This window comes from Anser brachyrhynchus (genome assembly GCF_964034855.1).
Source record: "Anser brachyrhynchus genome assembly, chromosome: 4".
NCBI lineage: Eukaryota > Metazoa > Chordata > Aves > Anseriformes > Anatidae > Anser > Anser brachyrhynchus.
In genome coordinates this window covers 31,359,582-31,382,770 of record NC_137698.1, presented here as the reverse complement: position 1 = coordinate 31,382,770, position 23,189 = coordinate 31,359,582, and the positions used below count along the sequence as shown (strand labels likewise).

Below are 23,189 nucleotides of genomic sequence, written 5' to 3'. Positions count from 1 at the left end.
AATAAAATCTCTTTAAGGCTATTTTACAGTCTGTCTAGGTAGTATACATATATGTAGTTTATATGCTATTATATATGGTGCATTACAAATATAGCTATATTATGGCTAAGGCTTAGTACGCCTTACACTAGACAATGATTTCTACTTCTAATGCTTTTTTCCAAAAACCTTATACATCTTAGAAGGCTGTTTCAACAGCTTCTCTTTTTTCATGTAATTTTCTTCATAGTTCGTGTTCCTAAGCTGCTTGTCATTGTACTGTCCTTGGGTCTGTCTTCAGTTTGTCTCTATCTTAAAATGTCTTAACCAAAATTAGATGCTGTCTTCCATAGCTAAGACCTAAGAACATTAAACATGACAGAAAAATGTCTTCTCTGCATCCCCACATATGTTGTTTGTCATTTTTTTTTATCGGTTTGTTTGTATATTTTTCTTTTTACAACAGCATCACAGCATTTGGATACAAAATTTTGCGTTACCTCCAAATCTGCCTCTACAGTCGTAGCGGCTAGGTGGGCCTTTTTCCATGTTGTCTCTTTATCTTGCTTCCTCTTTTTATTCATACAGAGCACATTGGAATATTATAGGGATAGTTCCATGTTTGTTTAAGCTTGACCTTTTACACCATCTGTAGGGATATATTAGCTAGGGCTATATTAGTAGATGTATTTAGGTGAATATTAGTTTGAAGCTTTTTTGGAGGATTTGTTATTTTGGTCTTTGCTATGAAGGTCATTGTAATTGAGGCTCAGGCAATGAGCATTGTATATCAGCATGCAAATGGAGTTCACTGTATTTTTCTCTGTTACAGTTTGTGTATGTGAATTCAAAATGATTCTGTAATTTTCAGGATCAGTTTAAATTTGATCCTGTTCTTCACAGCATTTGCAACTTCCCTCTGTTACCATCTGCAGTTTTTTTTAAACAATCATATTTTCAGACTTCCCATTAATAAATATCCTGATTTAAAAAATACTGATTAATTCCATGTAATTAGTAAGTATACTGAACAGAGCAGTGTTTGACAGAAATACTGCTTATAGCTTTTCAAACAGTTGTTTGCTTACCTTATGGTGACTTATGTACAAATTCCCTTAAGAGCTTGTAATGATGTCACCCAGGATGAAAGCCTTATTAAACTCAAGATGTGTTGTACCTGCTGCTTCCTTGTTATCCATTAGGATGGCTATCATATCACAGAAAGGAAAAAAATTGCCTTGACATATTTTGATTTTGACAAGACTGTACTGGCTGTTTATCATCTTATTATCCTCTAGATTCTTTTAAAATTAAATATATAATATTCATTATAATCTCTTTCCTGATATGAAGGCTTGGCTGACTAATTTTTTTTCAGTTACTTCTTTTGCCAGTCTTTGAGGAAAAGAATGCTCTGGTTTAGTTACCATTCATTTTTACTCTCCTTGTTTGTTTAGTAATAGACCTGTGATTTTCTTTGGCTGCTGCTCCTTTTGATTTCATCTCTAAGATATTTTTCTTGCTCGTATAGATGCTCGCATTGATAGATGTGAATCTTTTTTTTTCTTTTTTTTCTGATACTTAGATTTTCTGAGTTTATCCCAAACAGGCCTGTGCCACATCTAAAGCATGTGGATGGATAAACTCTTGTTTCTGCTTGTCTGCTTTCTAAGTCACGTAAGAGTGTTAGATACTTGTGGATCAGCCACACTGGTCATTTAACATAATTCCAGTTATTTGTTCTCATGAAAATAGTTTTCTGCTTTGTTCTAGAATACAGTCTCTTGAACTAATAAGCGTCAACTCTCTCATGCATTTAGCATTGAGATTCTCTTTGCAAGATAACCTATCAGCTTCTGGAGTTTTGGTCTGGTCTTAGTACTTTATTCTTACACTGCTAATCCTGTGACTTCCCTTCCTTACATAATACAGTGAATCTGTTTTAATTTTCCTCAAGTAGTCTAAAATAAAATCTAAAATAACTTTCTCCATTAACTTTCTCCATCTCTCCATCACCTAAAGTGAAGCATTATTTCAAATAAAGATTTTTGTCAGTGTCTGTGTGTTTTTGTCCTCTGAGTATCTTTGTGTGTCCTTCTGATTTTCTTCTCTAACTGCAAAAGAGGTTCTTCAGGTCCTACTTTGCTACAAGATTTATTCTGAACTGGAGCTTTAGTATCAGTATCCCTCTTCTTTTTCTCTGTATTGTTACTGAGATGTGTAGCAGGCTTTCAGTTGACTGGACTTTCCTTGACTATTGGAGTATGATATGGATTCTTTATATATTGAACGGTAAATTCTTTGCTTTCTTCCATGCTTTCCATTCTTGAACAAGCATGTTGTAGTGTTTTGGTTCACCCCCACTAACTTTCTAAGCTGTAGTGGCAACTTCAAGCTCTCCCCATAACGCTATGTAGTTCTTGGATCATTGTATTGACACAAGATATTTTTTTTCAAAGTTGCTTCATCATTTTTGTTTTTCTCCGGTGTTATAATTTCTCCTCCAGATTTCAGCCACTTAATGGAAGTTTATATTGAAAAATACTTTCAGTTCACCAACTCCCTCAGAATAGTTTATATTCCTGTTCTCTGAGTTGTTCTTGTTGTTCAAAAGATGGAAGAAACCTCTAGAGTCCTTTTAACTCCCGTATCCTTTCTCTGGAGAAGTGTTTTTGCTTCAAAATGCAAACTTCCCCATGAAGACATAGTCTTAATTTGGATTATATGGGGGAAGAATCCATGCTACTTCCCTGCCGGTGGAGACAGCTGGCTTTGAGAGAGATTATAGGGAAGCCTTAGGGCAACAAAAAACAATTTGAACTTCAAAAGCCTTCTTCATAATGCAGATACTTTCATTAATGTCAGTGGGCTTTTAAATGTTTTTTTTTTTTTTTTTTTTTTTATCTCCAGGAGTGTTATAATTCTGCTACAAAGAGAGCAGAATCTAAGCAGCTAAGCAGCAATGTCTGAGATAGAGTGCTTCTAGTACCTCTACTGTGTGATACCTGCTCCCTCCTGTCCAGATTGTGCCTTTAATATACAGCATAGTAATTAGCATTCAGCTCCTCTTCTTACAGGTTTTGGGTCCTGGACTTCAATGTGACTAACTTCTGCCAGCAAAGAGTGTATTCAGTAGTGCTTTTGGTAAAATAAAAAAGTAAAGCACTGAACAAACTTTGTATTGCATCTGATAAAGCTCATAACTAACTTCTACGTCATACGACATTTAGTAGCTTTTAAGTCTCAGTCCATGTATCAGCTGAACATTCTCCATTATGGGGGTATTTCTTCTTTTTTACAGGTTATCACAATCGGTAAGCATGTTAAAGGATACCATTATATCATTGCAAATCTGGTAAGCAAATTTTTTTAATGTTTTACGATAACCATAATACTCATTTTACTGCTTCTGGAAGAACGTCATCTAGTATTTTGTTTTAAATGGGTTTTAGAAAATAAAGAAAAGCTAAACGTTGTTATCCTTGCTGAATTAATGCATGTGTTCAGATGGTGTTTTATTGACTCAGTCTTTTCAGTGCTTAAATGCTTCCTATTATATTCCCATCAATGGGAGTGAAGACTGCTCAGTACCTCCAGTAGAGGTTCATCCATTTTCCTGCTTACTTTAGAAAAGTCAGGGTAGGTAGGAAAATTGGAAAAAACAACTTTCCAGATTGTAGGCTGATCCATTCATTCAGATAACTGATGTTTCTTCTTTCACCTCTGAAGTATTTAAAAATTACAGCACTCAGTTTTGATACTGCTGGACTAGTAAGTCTCAGCTTCACATATCCTCATTTCTCACATTGGCTTGGCAATCAGTTTGATTTAATATTTCCCTGAACACGGGTAATCGGACGGTATAGCTAATACTGTTCCTAAGGGGAAAGGTTCAGAAAACTCACTAAATTGTCAAGGTTATTTTTTGAAATTGTCCAAAGATGAACGGCCATTTTACTGACATTAAAGTCAACAATACTTATTTACTGCAGCCAAGGAATTTAATCCATTCTTTTTGCCAACAGATAAAGCAAATTTGGTAGGCTTGAATGTCAGTTATTCTGCTCTAAAAAAGAGCTTTGAGGCTTGTATGGTGGGAGTGCCTTTAAATCATTTTTTTCATCTCTTTGTTCTTGGACTATGATAGGGTTTGACTAATAAAAATTTCAGCAGGGCCCTTGGAGTGCTCTTATTTACAGTTTGTCTTCCATAGTCCTTTGAGAAGGGGCTGAGGAAAAAAGAATGACCACAGTGTGCCTATCATGCTTCACATATAATCCCCATCTCCTACCAACCTTTGAACAAAACACTTCTCCGTTCCAGATAAGGCTGGAATCATAGATGTTGCTAGACAGCAGCAAGGAAGCTTTATACTCTGAAGGCCTCTTTAAAAGCAGAACAATGGGGATTCATTTGTAAATTTATTAACTAACTCTTAGGTCAGAAAAGCTAAGGTAGTGTATGCTCACTAAACAAGCATAAAAGTCTTACAGAATTTGAAAAATTCCCTGTTAGATATTTTGTTGCATATGTTGTACAACTATTTTAGGCCTTAAAGGAAATAAATATTTTAGAAAAATTGCCTAGTGTATTTCATTACGTTGACTGGTTGTTATTGTAGTCATTGCTTTGTTTGTAACTTTAAGCCCATAAGATCTTAAACTTGCTGAATCATGTATTTTAAAGCCTAGTATTTTATTTGCTTACTACAAGTTTGTGCAGTTTAAATGCAAATATTGCAGATCTTTTGTATAATATCATGTATATATATATATATATATGGTAATGTTTTTTAAAATGTTTATTTTCTGTCAGAAGTACCTAGTACTTGATCATATTCTATCTTTCTTGCTGAATCCATCTTTTTTTCTTCCTTTCTGTGAGGTTGTTCTCCTCCATTCTGATCAGTCAGTCAAGAAATTGATCTATATTAAGAATAAAACATCCTGATAAATGGAGAAGGGCCAAATGAATGCTCGTGTGCAAACTTTAAGCTCACAATAATAAGTTTAATGACCCTTTAGAAGTGTCTATATTACCATGCATCAACATATCATTGATGAGCATTGCTAAGATGAAGTATACCTAGTATAGCAGTTGTAGCAATGTCTGATAATGTGGTCTGAGGTTACTACTTTTGTGTTCACTCAGAAGGTTCATTTAAACTGAAGTGTCTAAAATCAGTACTTCATGTAAATTCATTTGTATGGTTATTTGGGACACATTAAAACATGAAACATGAAAAATCAAAATGTATGTACTGCTGGTGAACAGCAACAAAGGCGAGCACACATCAGAAATAATCTATTCAGAATGCAGGTTCAAATCATTCAGTGCTGACCTAAAAATCCAATCCTAATCTCATTGGTTTCATTAGGAATGAACAAGATTTGTCTTCTCACTTTGGCAAAGCTCTTTAATTTGATGTGCATTTGTGTTTCATGCTTTTATTCTTGGCAGAGTCTTTCCAGCCCACAAATATGTAATTTAGATACAGATACATTTGTAGATATATGGAAATAACTCGGAATGAATCAAGACAATTGAAGATTCAGAATGGTGCTGATCTGAATGGAAAGGCTGAGAAAGTGTTCAGTAACACCACACAACTGAAGTGATGAGTTTATCTGATATTTATTTATCAACACTGGTAGACAGAATTAGGTATCCCTCATTTAATTTGCAAAAAAATGAACTGTTTTAGTCTAACCTGCTTTCATTTTATTAAAAAAAAAAGTTCAAGAAAAATAGCTGAGATTTAAGAACTGTTTCCTTCTTCCAAAATTTGTGAAAAGATTGTGCGATCAAGAAGTAGGGAGGGGGAGACAGGGGAGACGGTAAGTCTTGCCAAATGCTTCAGTGTTCCTGCTGAAAAAATAAAACAACTGTGCCCTTAACTGGTACAAGACTAAACCATGGCTAAGCTTACTCTATCTGTTACTGCCTTTCTAATCTATGCAGTCACATTGAAATTAAGTGTTTTTTTTAGGAAAGTAATTGTGGCAAAGATAGATCCATTCAGCACTTGTTCTATGAAGGTGCTCACTATCTAGTGAGCAGCAAGAAGCATTGTTGGCTGATTTAATCCTGGCAGCCCAGGATTATAAACCTGGATCCTGTTTGAAGAAAATATTTGACTTACGCTTTTGCAGTAGAAGTCATATGGTAACTCTTCATATGTGTATGCTATTGAGACCTGCCAGAACTGTTGGAGTAACAGACATGTTTTCTGTGCTCAGGGATTTACTGATGGAGATTTATCCAAAATTCAGTTTGGAGGAGCTAATGTCTCAGGATTTCAGATAGTTGACTATGATGATCCTTTGGTGTCAAAATTTATACAACGTTGGTCAACACTAGAGGAAAAAGAATATCCCGGTGCACACACTAGTACAATTAAGGTATGTCTTGCGTTTGTTTTAACGATGATAGATGTTCTGGAAGTAAGAGGATTGGAACAGAAAGAAGAGAGATGGAGAAAACCCTACAAAATCAGCTGTGCCAACACGATTTTATATTTCTCTCGGGTACTTTTAACATTTTCTATCATAGTGCTGGTTCGACAAAGATACTGAACTGTCAAAAAATATTGAAGACAACTTGAATTTTTCTTTTATCACTGTAAATATCTGCCTGACAGCTTGTTAGGAAATTGTTTTGATGTGATGATATATTAAGTAGCTACTGACTTCTTTGTTTTTTCTCTTGTTTTGAAATGTTTTAGAAGCACATATATATAGTCATATGTGTGCTTTCAGGGAGCACAGATCTAGTACTTTCTGGTAAACATTATCTCCCAACAAAATGGTAGGACAGTTCCATTGAGACAGATGCCTAAATCCTACAAAGACTTTTAAAATTAAAAACTTAAAATTAGAAAGTACGTCTGTGGTACAGAAATATTGTCTAATTTCAGTCAGGTGATACAAGATGTGGCATTGGGCAAGAATGTAAACTTCCCTATCTCAGCTTTCCTTCTGCATAAAACTGGGATAATGGTATCTTATTTTATGTAGCAGTTATGCAGATCAATTACTGCTTGCAAGATGTTAAAAAGAATAATGCAATTTCAATACTAAATAATTTTTCTTTTAAGTACCACAATCAGAAATTCTACTAAAATGAGCAAAGAGTTTAAATAACTCTGAATAGTATTACAAAAAGGTAAATGGCAAGTGATACAGGAATAACTTTTCTATGCTCTAGTTTGAATATGAAGTATATTATTGATTTGTAAAGAGATGGATAAGAAGCTTCAGCAAGAAATGGAAGGACCATTCTGCAAATTCCTGGAACATAAATCCTTTAAAGTACTAACCTTAATGTAAATTTAAAAAAAAAGTCCAGGTTTTCTTTTTTATGAGGCCAAATTTTCAAGGACTTAGTTAAAGCTATGGTTTTTCTGTAGTTATTTTTTTTATTTAAAAATGTTTGACAGAACAAGTGAATTTCTTATTTGAAGTTTGATAAAAGCCAAAGCCTGTGTCATACAAGCTACATAAGGACTATTTACATTCTGATTCTCAAGTTTGCTAATATTGCAGAATCTTAAGTCTGGAAATAATCACTGTGAATGGCATAAGTAAAGACAAAAAGTATAAACTGAAAACAGAATGAAGCTTTCCTAGTTGATGGAAAAGAAATTAGTGGGACACGTAATTTGGTAGGGGGGAAAAACTGTAAGTGTGTTAGATAAAATAGTTGTAATTGTTTGTTTATAACATTAAAATATGTAACTTTATCACAGTTTCTTTCTTCCATATAAGGTCCTTTCAAAATATATTAGAAATTGAAAGTGGTGAAGGAGAGTATTTGGAATATCTTACGTTTTGGGGTTTATTTTGTTATGGATAGGAAAACTAAGTGAATAACATTTTGATTAGTTAGGTGATTTAAAACCAATTGAAAACTCAATTTAAAAGCCCGATCTGATTTTGTCTTCCTTTATATAGTGTCTGCACAAGGAATATACAGGATCACACTAATATTCAGAGAAGTTTTATACTAAATTATCTGATAATTTACAACTGCTAGAGGTACTGACTGGGGGGGAAGTGGATGTATATCACTATATTTGGAGAATTTGATTGTATTGGTTACTGTATTCCTTAGCATAGCGTACTATCTTTTGCTATTATTCATGTTACTTCTCAGTTTTCGTGTCATGTGCAGCAGAGATATGTCACGTTTCATTCCCATTCTTGAGGGAGCTAGAGGCAGAGGAGAATCATGGATACCATAGAAATAGGGCAAAAAAGGCCCTTGAGCAGTCATCCAGTCCGTCCCCCTTGCCTGAGGACAGAATACCTGTGCCATTCCTGATGGGTAGTGATTTCACAGCTTTCCCAGGCAGTCAGTTTTACTGTTTAAACAGCCTTTTCGCTCTACCCTAAATCAGTCTTTGTCTCCTAATTCCTTTACTGCTTTGTCTGCTTCAGTGGATATGAGGAAGTTCTTTTTAGCTGTCCTTCTACATTTGAAGATGGCTGCCACATTTGTTCTTGCTTTCCTTCTGGCTAAACTAAACTTTGAATTTTCTACCCTCAGATCCTATTGGTCATTTTGCTCTGGAACCTTTCTAGTTGGTACCTGTCTTCTCTGAAATGCCAGACTGGGTTCAGCACCTCATCTGAGTGCTGTGCTGTACAAATGGAAATGCTGGCTTTGTGTAGCTCAGATGCAGTACTCCTTTCAGTACTTCTTTCTGTGGTACTATTTTTTTTTTTTTACCATCATGACACTGTTGAACTACATTTATCATGAGATGCACACTAATATCCAGATCCTTTTTTGCATTGCTTTTCTGTACTGCTGCTGATTTAGACAGTCTCATACCGTATCTGTGCACTTGATCATTCCTGTAAAATAAAGGATTTTATGCCTCTTTGCATTGAATTGCATTCCCTGCCTGTCCTTCTTGAAGAAGCCATTCCTTTGCATATTAACATGCTAGTCATTTGAATTATCCTACACTTTTTGGAGTAGTGTATAAAAGTCTTAAGTTACTGAGGTACATTAACTCACTGGTCTCTCATTTCTCTCTTCCATTATCTTACTGAATATCCTTAATCACCTTTGATTTGAAGGTAGTTATCCAAACTGCCACTGTTCATAAATGAGCTTATGTCACCAGTTCCCGTGCATTCTGTAATTCTAAAGCTATGACTACAACTTCTCTATGAAACAAATAGGAAAGCTGGTAGAATTTTTGTATTACAAATATATAATCGAAAGGAGGTTACTTGCTCCTAGCGGGTAAACAAAGAATGGTGTGGGTTGGAGAACATCACATCCAACTCCCCAGCAGTGGGGGCAGTGTTATTCCTGGTGTTGCATACATCACATTGCAGGCAAAAGCATTGCAACTGTGTTATATTATCATTGGATTTACATTATAAAATATAAGTCAGTGCAGTATGACTGGCATCCCAGTCACAAGTACAGTCTTGAAAATGGAGAAAGACACCTCTTCCTTTTTTTTCTTTTTTAAAGTGCATTGCAAAGGGATATGCTTTTCAAGAAAGATAAACTTTATTGAAGACTAATGCTACAGATGCCCAGAAGAGGACCTGGATCGAATTGCTTTAAAAATACGTCTTCATAAAATATTAATTGAAATATATTTCACTTTCAGGACATAGATAAGATGTTACTTGTTACTGGTTACTGTACTGTGCCTTTGTTGACTAAAAAACTACCTATATTGTTAAAAAGAAAGAAACTTAAAACTACTGCTTTGTTGCCTTTTTTTTTTTTTCAAACTGACTTATCTTTCAAAAACAAAGCTGATACACTCAGCTTACCTCAAATTTAATTTTGAATGTGTCTGTTTTAACTGTAGGTGTTCTCAGTCTCTGCATACAGTTCTTAAACTGCCAATAATGTGGAGGTCTTGAAACACATCATTGAGCAGCCTGGCTAATTTCTTTGCTGCTGGCAAAGCAAAAGTTGTATTCCTCTTTTGCACTATTGTGTATTTACAAATACACCCGGCCTTCACAGCATTCGTGTATCAGGCTATTATGTCTAAGGCAAACCTCTTGCCTTTGCAAAAGAACACTGAAAGGCAGTGCTCCATTCACATCCAAATGCTCCAACTTCCTATTCTTATTAACCCTTTCAATGGGGGCAGCCCTTGGTATAATTTCAGGAAGAGGCTCAGTTCATTACCTTTTGAAGGCTAGTGAGATATGGTTGAGTAGAAAACCATCTTACCTTGTGATGAGCTTTCCTAACAGCAAATTTAGGTTTGGTGTGTGCAGGACGTACCTGAGACAACTTGTGTAAATATACAGAAACTGCATGCAGAAAAGAATTGGGGGCTGCCTCGTTGAAAGCCGAGGGCATCTCAGACTCATAGAGAATACCACTGTCCTGGAAGATGGCAAAAGCCCGATACTCATTGCAGCCCGTTTCAGTGGCTTAAATTCCTTCATGCTGTTTATGAAAACATTCTGAACACCTACAAGATTGCATTTTAAGTTTCATAACCCCTCCCCCCCATCAATGTATAGCTATGATAGGAAAATAATAGGTTATTTTTACATTTTGATTTTGCCTTTAGTAGTTTCACATATTCAAGCCTTTTTAACAGTCCTCTAGCCTTGTAAAAAATTCTTATGAAATCTATTTGTTCCTGAAGATATTATGATAACAGAATTCAAAGTACATAGATATAGTACCAAGTGGCATGCTGTTTATGATAAAATTGAAAAAGGTGAAAACCGCTGATCTTAAACTGGTCAGTCATGACGAATGAGTAGGGAATACTTCAGAGCTTCTGGTTTAACTCTGTTGGTGCTGGTATATCTCAAGAAAGGAATACACAGAACATGCAGACAAACTTTTATACAAATATATTTGTATAATATACAAATGTATATTTACTCTCATACAAATATAAAAGTGTTTATTTAGTTTGCAGAAATAAATAAAATTTAGATGACTGATAGTAACAAAGAAGACAGTGAAATTCAGGAAGCAGTCTAGATATAGACCACCACTTTATTACTTAAATAATATCATTATTTTGGGGGTATTATTTTTATGATTGCAACATGCTAGAAAATGTATTTTTAAGAGTTAAAGACAGACATTTTAATAAGAGTTATAATTGATACTCTGTTGCATCAACTATAGTTTTAATAGAAAAATATGGTTGATTATGACTGAATTCGAGTAATTCCATGTGAATTATTAATAATTTATTATAATAATAAAAAGTTAGTTTCAGTATTGTTATTAGGTCCTAATTAAAGAGTTGATTTTTTTAAGTGTCTGTATAAAACTGTACTCTTGCATGTGTGAGGTTTTTATGCCTACATTTTTCTGTCCTTGTGTTCTGTCTACCTGATTGCTGGGCACAAAAAAACACATCAGTTGGTGGTTTAGCTGTCTAATTTTACTGGAATTTTGAATCCCAATATTCAGTCTTCTCTACTTGCGAAAATATATATGAAAAATGTGTAAGAAACGTGAGTGTTAAACTACATGCCTCTCTTTAACAGCTTAAGGCTCCTTTACGTAAGTAATCACTCATTCTAGGATAGCTTTTTAAAGAAAACTCAAAGAATGGAAGTCAGTGAAAGCAGAGGGTGGTTTGAGGCAATATCTCCAGCTTTGTCTCAGACATACAAAGGGCCTATTAACCCAGATCCTTTGACATACTACAAGTAAAAGTGTCTGAACTGTGCCAAAGCAAAATTTTTGCAGGACTTCAGGGGAGAACTACTGAGCCAGCTCCTGATGTACCTGTGCAGCTCTTTCTTTGAGTTTGAATCCACCTATCCTTAATAATTATCAGCGATTAAGGATATTCAGCCAACAGAGCTCAGTGGATACCTCCTGCCTCTGTTTTCCTAGGATCTCTTTCTCATTTTTTTCATCCAGCATCTCACCTGCATATGATTGATCTAAACACCTGGAGGCTGCTATTCCTTCATGCTGCAGAGCTCAGAAAGTACAGGTGTACTCTGGCCTCACCAAGATCGGTGTTTCTGGTGGGATAGCTTGATGGAGAAGTGGGGACAAGAGGAGGGGGGATTCGCAGAGCTGAAGGTAGCAGTAGGAGGAAGGTGATTATTCAGAAGAGGGCTGTAGGTGGAAGGTGCAGAAATGTGGTGGCAGCTGTGAGATGGCAGGATGCTGCTCAGGCCTAGGGGATAAGGGAGGAGGAGAGGCACTGAGGGTCGCCTATGTGAACAAGGAGAGGAGATGTGCAGGCTGACTGCTGGGGCCCAGCTGGTGTTAAGGACCAGCCAACATGGGTAGCAGCCTATATTGTTAGCCAAAATCTAGGGGCAGCAGAGTAGAAAAGTATTTATTATTCTCTGGCAATTACTGTACTACTTCGTGGTTAAATCAGTGACCTACTGAAGCTGGCTTATTTAATTCTGTTAGTCTTTGTCTTGGAATTACTTTGGAGCAAACAGGAGAAAAAGTGTTTTCCGTAGACACAATAGGCAAATACATAGGCTGTTTGCTGGATAGGGTAGATGAGAATTGATCGTGAAAGTAGAAGGGCTTTGGATACCATGGTATTATGAAATGACTGATACCAAATGTTTGATCTAATCTCTAACAAAAAAATACAGTTTTGTCTACCAATTGAGTTAATTGCAACAACCATGAGTGTTTTTTTTTCTAGAAAATGATACAGAATACACTCTCATAATCATGTCAATAATTTTCTCTTGGTTAAAAGCTCAATTCAACAAGGACATTTGCCGCAGGTAATGCTCGAATGACCATTTTTATCATAAAAAAGAGTAGTGGTTGAAGTCTATATTTCAGTAAATATTTTAGTAAAATAGCATTTTACATTTTAAAATGTATACCTTCCTTAAGTCACATATACTTAATGATTTATCACTTACTTTAATGTTAATTTTTGAAGTGGGAGTGACTCTTGTGATAGAACACAGGAACTGAAAGAGTTTCCAGTCTGTTTTGGGAGTAAAGCAGTTAAAAAAACAAAGACAAACAAACAAAACCACACAGTAGGGTTGATAAGCCACTCTCACTTTGAGAGTGTCTAAAAAGAGGTCATCATTGTAAAAGGCAGAGTGGAAAGCAGACAAAATGTACTAGGCTAGTTTTTGTTTCTTAACTCTTAAGAAGCTTCTTTTGTGGATTAAAAGGTTGATTCTGTGTCCTATTGCTTCTAGACTTAATGATACAAAAGATCTTTAAATGCCAACAGGCAGAAGAAGCATTTTAAAGGCAGTTCTGAATACACCTATTCATTTTTAGAAAGACAGCATAGTTTCATTGTTGATCTTATTTAGGATTACTTACATGTGCATATTGTTCTAGTTTGCTATCATGTGCAACAACCAGTTTTAATTTTCCCATTTGTTATATTTACACTTAAACTTTCATAATAGCCCTTTCAAATCAGTTTCTTACAGCACAGTTTTTCAGAGAGGACTGTGCCCTTCCTATTTGTACATTCTCATCCTCTGCTTTAAATGCTCCTGTATTGTGTATTTCCAATATTATAACCCATATACATCAGTGTTTGTTGTTGGATCCTGCTGATTTTTAACACTGTGAAGAATAGCATACTTTTCTCTAGCTTAGTCTTGAAGAAAAAAAGGTTTTATGAATTAGTATGGTTATGATTAAAAAGGCGTATATTCTTTGTGGTTTATAGTAAATTAAAGGTGATTGTTATCATCAAAAAAGCATTATCATCAAAAGACCATTCCTCTTTTGAAAATGTATTCTTTTTAAGGTTAGAGGTAAGATTACACAAATAAATAAGATTTTACGATTACTGTGTCAGTATGGCTAGTTTCCACAGTAAAGTGCCATGGATTGGAAGACACATTTTTAGTAAATAAAATGCTGCAGGTTCAAATCCAAATAATTGTTTATACTATTTCTGTCAGGCACCATGGTTTCGAATCTAAGTAATTGTGTTTTTTTGTTTGTTTGTCTGGTGATATAAAGTTCACCAGGACTGATCATTAGGTTTGAGAATTAGGAGGGTTTAAAAAAAACATATGTAGAAAAATGGATGAGAATAGGGCAAGAATTAATAGACTTAATAAGGAACTTAGTAAAAAGAAATGAGTGTAAACTGTAAACTTTTGCGTTCCCATGCTCTGTCATGACTGTATGCAAGGTATAACAAGACATCCCTAAGGAGGTAGCAGTTTCCCATCGATTAGTGATTTTTGCACTGTCATCTGTCAAAACACTTTCAAATGTTTTCCAAGATGTGTGTAATACTGTCAGTTTTCAATATATCCCCCGGATAGCCCTCTAGTTAAAGAACCTTAAGAAATAGTTGCCCAAGCTGCATTAATTTGTCTACACAAACATGAAGTAGTTCCCGAGTTCCTTGACTAGTCCTTGACAAGTTACTCTTTATGTTATATATGTAGTTTTTATATATAATATATGAAAATGTAAGATTGCTTCTAGATCTGTATACGAGTTTTCAGCAGTTCTGAAATAAAAGACATAGAGTTTTTTTGGTATATCTTTATGAAATTTTAAACCAAAAATGACCTCTTTGGTACAGAGCACTACGAAAAGGCAATTCTGTTTTGTTGAGTGGCATATACGAACACTCCTGTAGAGTAATACTTTGTTGTAGAAAAATATGCAGTTCCAGATGAAAGCATAATCATAAAAACAAAATAAAGGTGTAGCATTTATTAAAACGAGGCACCATTTGCTGTCACAATTTACTGTGTTCAATTTAACCTCTATAGCTTAGTGAAGTATTGCAAACAAGGTGATAAAATGCTTAGTGAACCGTTAGGACAAAAAAAAATTAAATGGTAATACAGAGCCATAACCTAACTGTTTATATACCCACAAGCTACAGGGACGCACAGTTTGAGTCTTTGTATATGCGTTGCTTTTGTTCTACATTTGTTTATATTTAAGTATATTTAAATTGCTTAAATATAAGGAAAAATGCTGAACATCTTATACGCATTGATTCTATCCATTTACTCTTGCAGCAAAGAACACTTCCTTTATTACCTCTCTTTGAATATTCACTCCATCCAAGGAAAATGCTCAATCTGCTTTTCGACCTTGTTTCTCTTAACCTCTGTGATGTAGGGTCTCTTCTCCTGCTTTTCCAATAGCATGCCCCACCCTGTACATGGTGACGAACCCTCTGCTGTACCTGTTTCAGTCTTAATTCAGCCTTCTTGAACACTTTCAGCTGCATACATTCTTCTAGCTGAGGTCTCCCTAATGTCTGGTACAGTAGCACTGCTGTCTTTGACTCAGCTAGTAGTCTGTGCCCCAAATACCCTATTACTTGTTTGCCTTTCTCACTGGTGTATTACATTTCAACTGAATGGGTAGTTCAAAGTCCCCTTGGGTGGTTTTCATTTGTTTTAGTGTGTCTGCAGTATAGACATCTGTATCTAAGCTGGTTGCCCTGGACTCCTCTAGTAGTCACATAAGTCACTGGAGACTAAATTAATGGAATCTAAGGCAAGAGTCATTTTATGTGAAGAAGGTGTCTAACATGTCAAGTGAATCACTCCCTGGAAATTCTAATTTCTTCCCTGACTATGTTTAAAAAAAAAAAAAAAGCAAACAAAAAGGCTGGTATCTCAAGGATAGATTTAGACATTGCTGACGTTGCTGGCATCCAATTACAGAGAAAATGAATTCCACTTTTTGTAATGCAAAATTCTTCCTTACTGTTTTCTTGTTTGTTTCTTTTACATTTATGCCTTCACATTTTCATTTCTTTTTTTACTGCTCAAGTATATCCTTTTTTTTTTTCATTACAATTTAGATCTCTGAGATTATCTTCCAGCTTTACATCTTCAGCAAGTGGACAGGCATTGGGTTAAACTCAGGACTAATAGACTAACATTATGTGATTGAATCTTTTTATAATATCTTAGAGCTTCAAAATACGCATATAAAAAGAAATCTTGTGCTTCTGGGGATATTTTCTGGTGTTTCATTTTTAGAAGATTCAGTTACTGACAGTATCTTTTAAAAAGGATACTGGCACTTTAAGGGTTATTGGTATGTTGTGAATGACTGGGCAGCAGTTAAAAGTAAGAAAGGTCAGCATCTTGCCAGTTTTTCTTGGACACCACATGATTAATATTTCCTATTCAGTCTTGGATGACGTTGTTCTATCTTTACTTTTGAGATTAATCTTTGGCAACTGCAACTGATAAATTTCATTACGTTCCGTAGTACATTTTGAACTTAGGTTGAATAAAATAGCATATAGTCCTTGTGTTTTTTCATCTTGGCAACTGGGGCATTTCACTTCATGTTTAGTGAGAGAGAGGATTCTTTTCATAGGACATGCATGCAGTCCATGTTTCTAGCAAATAACATAAAATCCTTAGGCACTTCAGAGTATTATACTATAGTTTATATTATCAGTTTATTATAGTTCTAGAATTATGAATTAAGTCATATTTTTGCATATTCTTTGCAACATTTTAATAAATACAGACAATTATATAGGAACTATAGAATGGTATCGATAGCGTTTAATCTTAGATTTGCATGTTTTATCATCTAAAATTGAAAGTAATTGAAATGAAGTTAGCAGATTTACAGTGCTGTAAAAGTAGTAGTCTGTAAGAGCCCATTACATTTGCAGAGAATAATATTCCAAGTAGTGCTCCCATTGATTTCCATAACACAAATCAGAACTTGAATGAATGTCTTGTATAAAATATAGTGAATCAAGACAAGGCTAATGCATCCTTTAACTTGTGACAACTGTTTTTCTGTATGCAGATGCATACACACATCCCTCTGCATGGCCAGGTTATCTGATTGTCATTTCCTGTTTATGGTCATGAGGTCACTTAGATTCAATTTTGTTAATGTTAAAGCTCTCTGCAGTTTAATGAATAGATATAATAGTCCCCATGAAGAGCTGAAAATAGATGCAACTAAAGCAGTAAGAAATGATGCAAGAAGTGTTTGCTTTCGTGGCATCCTCCACAGCATGAAGGTATAATATGTGGAGAATATATCAAGAGCCCTAGATTAAAGCTGATTTAACCTCAATTAAAGCATGTGGATTTTACACATGGTGATGTATATACATACAGATGCATATTAATAGGCAAAGCCCTACACAAACTGAATATATGACTGAGTTGTGGATATTCAGGGCACTAATTTTATAACATAGAGATTGTATTTCTGAGATAAAATACTAAAATATCCCAGGGATCAAATGAAACATAAGATAACTGAATTAGATAGCACTACAACTTCTCAATTTCAAGGTCTTATTTCCTCTGCTACTCAAAGTATATTTTGATGGTTTATAGCAGTGCTGTATACAAAGTTTCTCAAAATGCTACAATGCAGTACAACACATTTTTGTACTACAAATAGCTACATTTGAAGTACTATGGTTAACCAATCCCCAGAAATGACTCAGGGTCCTTTCTCTTCTCTCTGTTATTCTGTCCTCATCTCCTCATCTATGACCCTACTTAATCAGTGCTACTTCAGTAGCAGAAAGTCATGTCAGCTCCAGTCAGACTTTCCCTTCATTTTTCGGTTGTTCTGATCCCTTTAATTATTTCCATACAAGTCACTGTGAGGACTTTCTTGAGAAAATTCACATTAATCATCCAGTAAGCTTGTACATCTGAAAAAAGAGTTCCACCTTTCTTTTTTTACTTTCCAAGGTCTAACAGTTGCATACAGAAAATGACCTCAATTCAAAAGACTGCCTTGGTTACAATTAGAAGAGCCTTCTGCATGACTTGAGCTAGCTAATTAAAATTCTTATTAAAGTCTGAACCATTGAAGCAAAGAGCCAATATATCATTTCTCACTGCTTTACAGTTTATATATTTTCAGCATCTAATAGCCTTCATAGGGATCATTGCATTCATTCATAAGGCTGTAAGTAGTTATATTCTGGCCCATATTTCCAAAAATGGGTCTTAAATTTGGCATAATTGTAATGTTCTGGACTCATAAAGCCCATCCAACAAAGTCCTCAGTGTGTATGCACATGTGGTTTTTGTTCAGTTAGTTAGTTAAGATGTAAAATTTTCCAGTAAATGAATATAACTGCTTTTGACTGTTGAGCCCCAGCTTGTGATGCATGTGATCACAGGATTCTTCTCTGATAGCTCATAAGTTGTAAAATATAAAGCTCCTTATATCAGGTAAGGAATGTGGGGGTTTTCCTCTCCTATAGTTCTTTGAGAGGCATCACTTCTTCCTCCAGGCATCTCATCCCGAAAACTGTATTTTTTCAGGGTGTTGCCCAAGGTATTGCATACTAGAAAACAGCTACTCCTGGGCTTCTATATTTAACAGATAAGAACATATATATGCAAATATATATTGTTTGGTTTTGTGGGTATATATGTGGGAGGAGATGTGGTCTGCAGATCTGTATATAAATGCACCTTCATGAAGGGTATAATCAAAGGAACAGTATCTTGTTTCTGTAGGCTAACTCAAGTTAAATAGTGGAAATTATTTTTTTTTTCCCTTGTTCACCTCTGTGGACATTAGCTATGTCTGCACACAGAAGTGTTACACAGTTGTAATGAGAAAGGAGTAGAATTCACACCATGAAAACAGCTATAAGTCTTCAGTTTAGACTTACTACTACTGTCCCCAACCTGAATCAGACCCAACTGGTCTGATTTCAAGGAAGTTTTACTTTTGTCTTTAATTTTAATATATTTCTGTGTTTAATGGATTGAGAGGGTTGGAAGGTCTGCTGAAACTGAAGCTGTTTGTTAATGAACTATTTTCACTCCTTTTCAGTATACATCTGCTCTGACCTATGATGCTGTTCAAGTGATGACAGAAGCTTTCCGTAATTTGCGTAAACAGAGGATTGAGATCTCCAGAAGAGGAAATGCTGGAGATTGTCTTGCAAATCCAGCTGTACCCTGGGGTCATGGTGTAGAAATAGAAAGGGCATTAAAACAGGTAGCTTCCCTAGAATGAATGCTGGGATGAGTGTATGTGTGAAATCTTCTATAAATGCTTGAAAAGAACCTTCCAGTCTCCTAACCTGCCTTGATCTTGCTGGGAATAATGTGGAAGTTAACTCCTCAGGAACGAGTCCCTTTACTAAGATACGTTGGGTATGGAAAAGTGTCTAAACTGAATGTTTCTGAAAAATAAGTAATTATTTATGGAAACAAAATACATTTTCTAAAAAGGAACAAAATTAATTCTGTTACCACTTTCATCTTCATCTATATAGGTTCAGGTGGAAGGTCTAACAGGGAATATAAAGTTTGATCAGAATGGAAAAAGAATCAATTTTACGATAAACGTCATGGAACTCAAAAGTACTGGTCCTCGGAAGGTAATTTGAATTGTCTTACAGTGTCTTTAATGGTTTTACCATGCTAAGCAACAGCTGAGGTAGGTAATGAAACACTGTGGATGAGTTAAAGCATGACTTGTCGTAATGTTTATTTAAAGGTGTATTCTATGTTGGTCTTGCAGAACAAAGTAAAGATATGTATTACTTCTTTCTAATAAATAGGAGTTTTTATTTCTGGTAAGTACTACATGGGAATATTTTCCTTTCAGTTTTGTGTATTAAACGTTTTGCTTTCTCATCTGAAATGCTGAATGTTAGTCAGTAATTGCTAACAGAAGAGAGATGCTTCTGAATGACAAATGTAGAATACAGCTTTTCAGTGATGTTTCTTTAAATGTGATTGTCTTTCTGGTCTAATTCCAAGCCTTTCAGGAAAAGCCAGTTTATCATGTCTTCCTAATCTGGAGTATTTCATAACACATTCAACCCTACAGTTGGTGATATTGCTACTAAAACTTGTTAATATTTGAATGAAAATTGTATACTTAAATTAGACAAATTAATGTGAACAAAGAACTTCATTCTTGTTAATATTTGTTATAGTAACTATAAATAGAAATATTTACACTGATAGATCTATAGCTAAAATAGTTCTCTATGAGCATAAATCATGGACATAGTAGTAATATGTTTTACATTTTCTGTGAAAGTTCATATTCACTGGTGTCTGTGCATCCTATCCATGTAATCTTTAGATTGGATATTGGAGTGAAGTGGACAAAATGGTTGTGAATCCGCTTGATGGCCCTCTTGGAAATGAATCTTCAGGACTAGAGAATAAGACTATTATTGTCACCACTATTTTGGTAATTAACCTCATATTTTGTCAAAAGACAGCCTGTCCTACAGTGATTTGTTTTTCCTGATTATATTAGTTTAAATATAATGTCTCTTTATTTTTTTGAGGTTTTGACATGTTACTCATTATGTTGCATAAAGAAAAATTGGAAATTAAGGATATGTCGTTCAGTATGCGGTTTTCTTCTGTAGCAGACATTGACAAGGAAATGAATATCCCAGAAAGCTAACATTTTTAGGCCAGAAAATGGGAATGAAATACCTGCTTTCAAAGAAGAGCACTTTGTCTAAATGGCAGAGCCATAGTGTTGATTTTTAACTGGTTGCTGTGCTTATTGGAGAATGGATTTTGCCAAGCAGAGACTGTTTTTCAAACTTCAGAAATGTAGCATCCAGAACTGTGGACTGTTAAAGTGTAAGATAAAACATTAAAAGTTATGTTGTAGTTGTTTAAAAAATAACGTTATGTACTGCTATATAGCAGCATTTTTCTGTTAATTGCAAAGCTTCTTTATTGGTTTGGTTAAGTCACAGAGTAGCATAGAAATGTCACTGGATGCAAGAACCAGTTGGGTAACTGTTGAGCAAGGAGGGAGGTAGATTCCTTTAATATAATGTATGAGCCATAACTAGTTTTGCTGATGATAGAACTCCACTGCATATTTGTAGTTAACTGTTTTCGTGTGTAATAATTCAATAAAGATATAGCCTGGAGAGCCTGAAGTGTTTTCCCAGGAAGGGATGTAGTTATGAAAGAGGAAGAAATTTTGTATTAAGTCAACAAAAAAAAGCAACTAAATGTCTTTGCCTTCTTCCATCCAAACTGTAAGAGAGAAAGAAACAGATTTTGGAAATTATTCTCTCTTCTCTGAATGCATAACTCCTGTTAACATTCATGACCATTATTAACATACCGCTGGGAATCACTATGCCTGTAAGTATTGTTATTTGTATATGACTGTGGAGAATGTAGCTTTTAAATGCTTTTTTACAGGACACGTCACATTGATAATTAACAACTGACATAATCATATGTTAATCATATGTAGCACGTATGATTCAGATGTTATCTTGTCTTTTTTATTATATGTAAAAGGAAATTTGCTAATCTGTGAAATATGCAACTAATGCATCTGTCTCTTTACAAAGTAACTAAAGCAAGATATTTCTGTGCAGGAGTCCCCATATGTTATGATGAAGAAAAATCATGAAATGCTTGAAGGAAATGATCGATATGAGGGCTATTGTGTGGACCTAGCTACAGAAATTGCTAAGCATTGTGGATTCAAGTATAAGCTCACAATTGTGGGGGATGGCAAGTATGGGGCCAGGGATGCAGACACGAAAATCTGGAATGGGATGGTTGGAGAACTTGTTTATGGGGTAAGAACATCTTTTATAATAAAGCCATTAAAAATTACTGATGGAGGGATATGGGATTTGGGTTAGTTTGCTCTCTAGAGTAGTTGAAAAATGTATAATTCCTATGATAGAGAATCAAAAGCTTGTCTTCGTATCAAAAAACGTTAAATGTAAAGCATGGATTTAGATTTTATATGCAAATGAAGTTGGAAGGGAAATGAGTGCATATTTCATCCTCCTGACCAGCCAATGGATATTACTAACATTTTTAAATGCCACACATTTATAAAAGGGCATGTGTAAATAAGGAAACTTGGAATATGTCAACCATGTGGTTATATGTATTTCAGTAAGAAGAGTTTCAACTAAAAATTTCTGAAATTCCCCATGGGACATTTTTGATGAAAAGGATGTTGCTACTGTGTTTACTGTCCTGTTTTGCATTTATGAAATGCAATACAAACTAAACTGTTCTTTGCTCTGATCGTTATATTATCTATTATTTGCTTTTTTTTTTTTTTTTTCCTTTACAGAAAGCCGATATTGCAATCGCTCCATTAACTATAACATTGGTGAGAGAAGAGGTGATTGACTTCTCAAAGCCGTTTATGAGTCTGGGGATATCCATAATGATCAAGAAGCCTCAGAAGTCCAAGCCAGGAGTGTTTTCATTTCTTGATCCATTAGCGTATGAAATCTGGATGTGCATTGTTTTTGCCTACATTGGGGTCAGTGTAGTTTTATTCCTGGTCAGCAGATTTAGCCCATACGAGTGGCACACTGAGGAATTTGAAGATGGAAGAGAAACGCAAACTAATGAATCAACTAATGAATTTGGGATATTTAATAGTCTCTGGTTTTCCCTGGGTGCCTTTATGCAGCAAGGATGCGATATTTCGCCAAGGTTGGTTACTCGCCCATTTCAACTTTGTGCGTTTTTGGTCTCAGCCAGAGGAGGTTCATGGTGCATATATTTTCACTCGGAAAGAAATCATTGCTATAGTTTATTTCTTCCATTCCAAAATTACAAAAGTCCTTGAAATAAAGACAGTTCTCTCTGACAAAAGGTAATGATGTATTTGATCGATACTGTCTTAATGTCGATCATGTATTTGCCAAGTGAAGTTGTATACACCATGTAGAGACTGTAAAATGCATAAGGTTCAAATCATTCCATGCCGTCTTGGAGGGGTACCGTGTTTTTGCTGCATATTCCCATTTTACAGTTGACATTGCATTTGGTTCACAGCAACTGTAATGGGAAAAAAGGGTAATGTACTAGTCATGAACTACACAGGCATCACTTTACCACTAAAACTCAGTACATATCATAACACAGTTATTAATCCACTGTTTTTTCTATAGGAGAGCCTTGAATTGAAATAGAAGTCATGTGATCGCTCTAATTTATTGTGAATAGTTGCAAAACGTTGCTGTTTTTCTATGGCCTAGTTTTATATAAGTCACAAAGGAAGTTGCTAAAATGAATTTGAAGCTCCAGTTTATAAATGCTTAATTCCTCATGGATTTTCACCTACGTTATTAGGGACAACTCTGAAGCACTTAAGTTAATTCCTTTGCAGCTCATTAAATATTCTATTTCCCTTGTGCGCAAGTGGACCTAGCCTTGATTCAGCAAAGTGATAAGTAGGTAGATAAATAACTACTTGCTGCTTGAAGGAACTGTAGTAAGAAGTGAAATAGGGCAACTGGA

At 35.1% G+C, this 23,189-nt stretch overlaps 1 protein-coding gene across 8 annotated transcripts in view; it reads left to right on the top strand.

Annotated features, from left to right (window-relative positions):
• GRIA2 (glutamate ionotropic receptor AMPA type subunit 2) overlaps positions 1–23,189 on the top strand; it is a 103,146-nt gene that overhangs the window by 45,665 nt on the left and 34,292 nt on the right. For all 8 annotated transcript variants that reach the window (XR_013950353.1, XR_013950354.1, XR_013950355.1 and 5 more), the window contains 7 exons: positions 3,281–3,334; positions 6,219–6,380; positions 18,742–18,909; positions 19,190–19,294; positions 20,011–20,121; positions 21,290–21,496; positions 22,009–22,379. Coding sequence is in view for 5 of the 8 variants with exons in the window: in XM_080589670.1 (XP_080445796.1) it covers positions 3,281–3,334; positions 6,219–6,380; positions 18,742–18,909; positions 19,190–19,294; positions 20,011–20,121; positions 21,290–21,496; positions 22,009–22,379 (1,178 nt within the window). In the remaining 3 variants the exon portion in view is untranslated. The remainder of the gene's footprint in view (positions 1–3,280; positions 3,335–6,218; positions 6,381–18,741; positions 18,910–19,189; positions 19,295–20,010; positions 20,122–21,289; positions 21,497–22,008; positions 22,380–23,189) is intronic.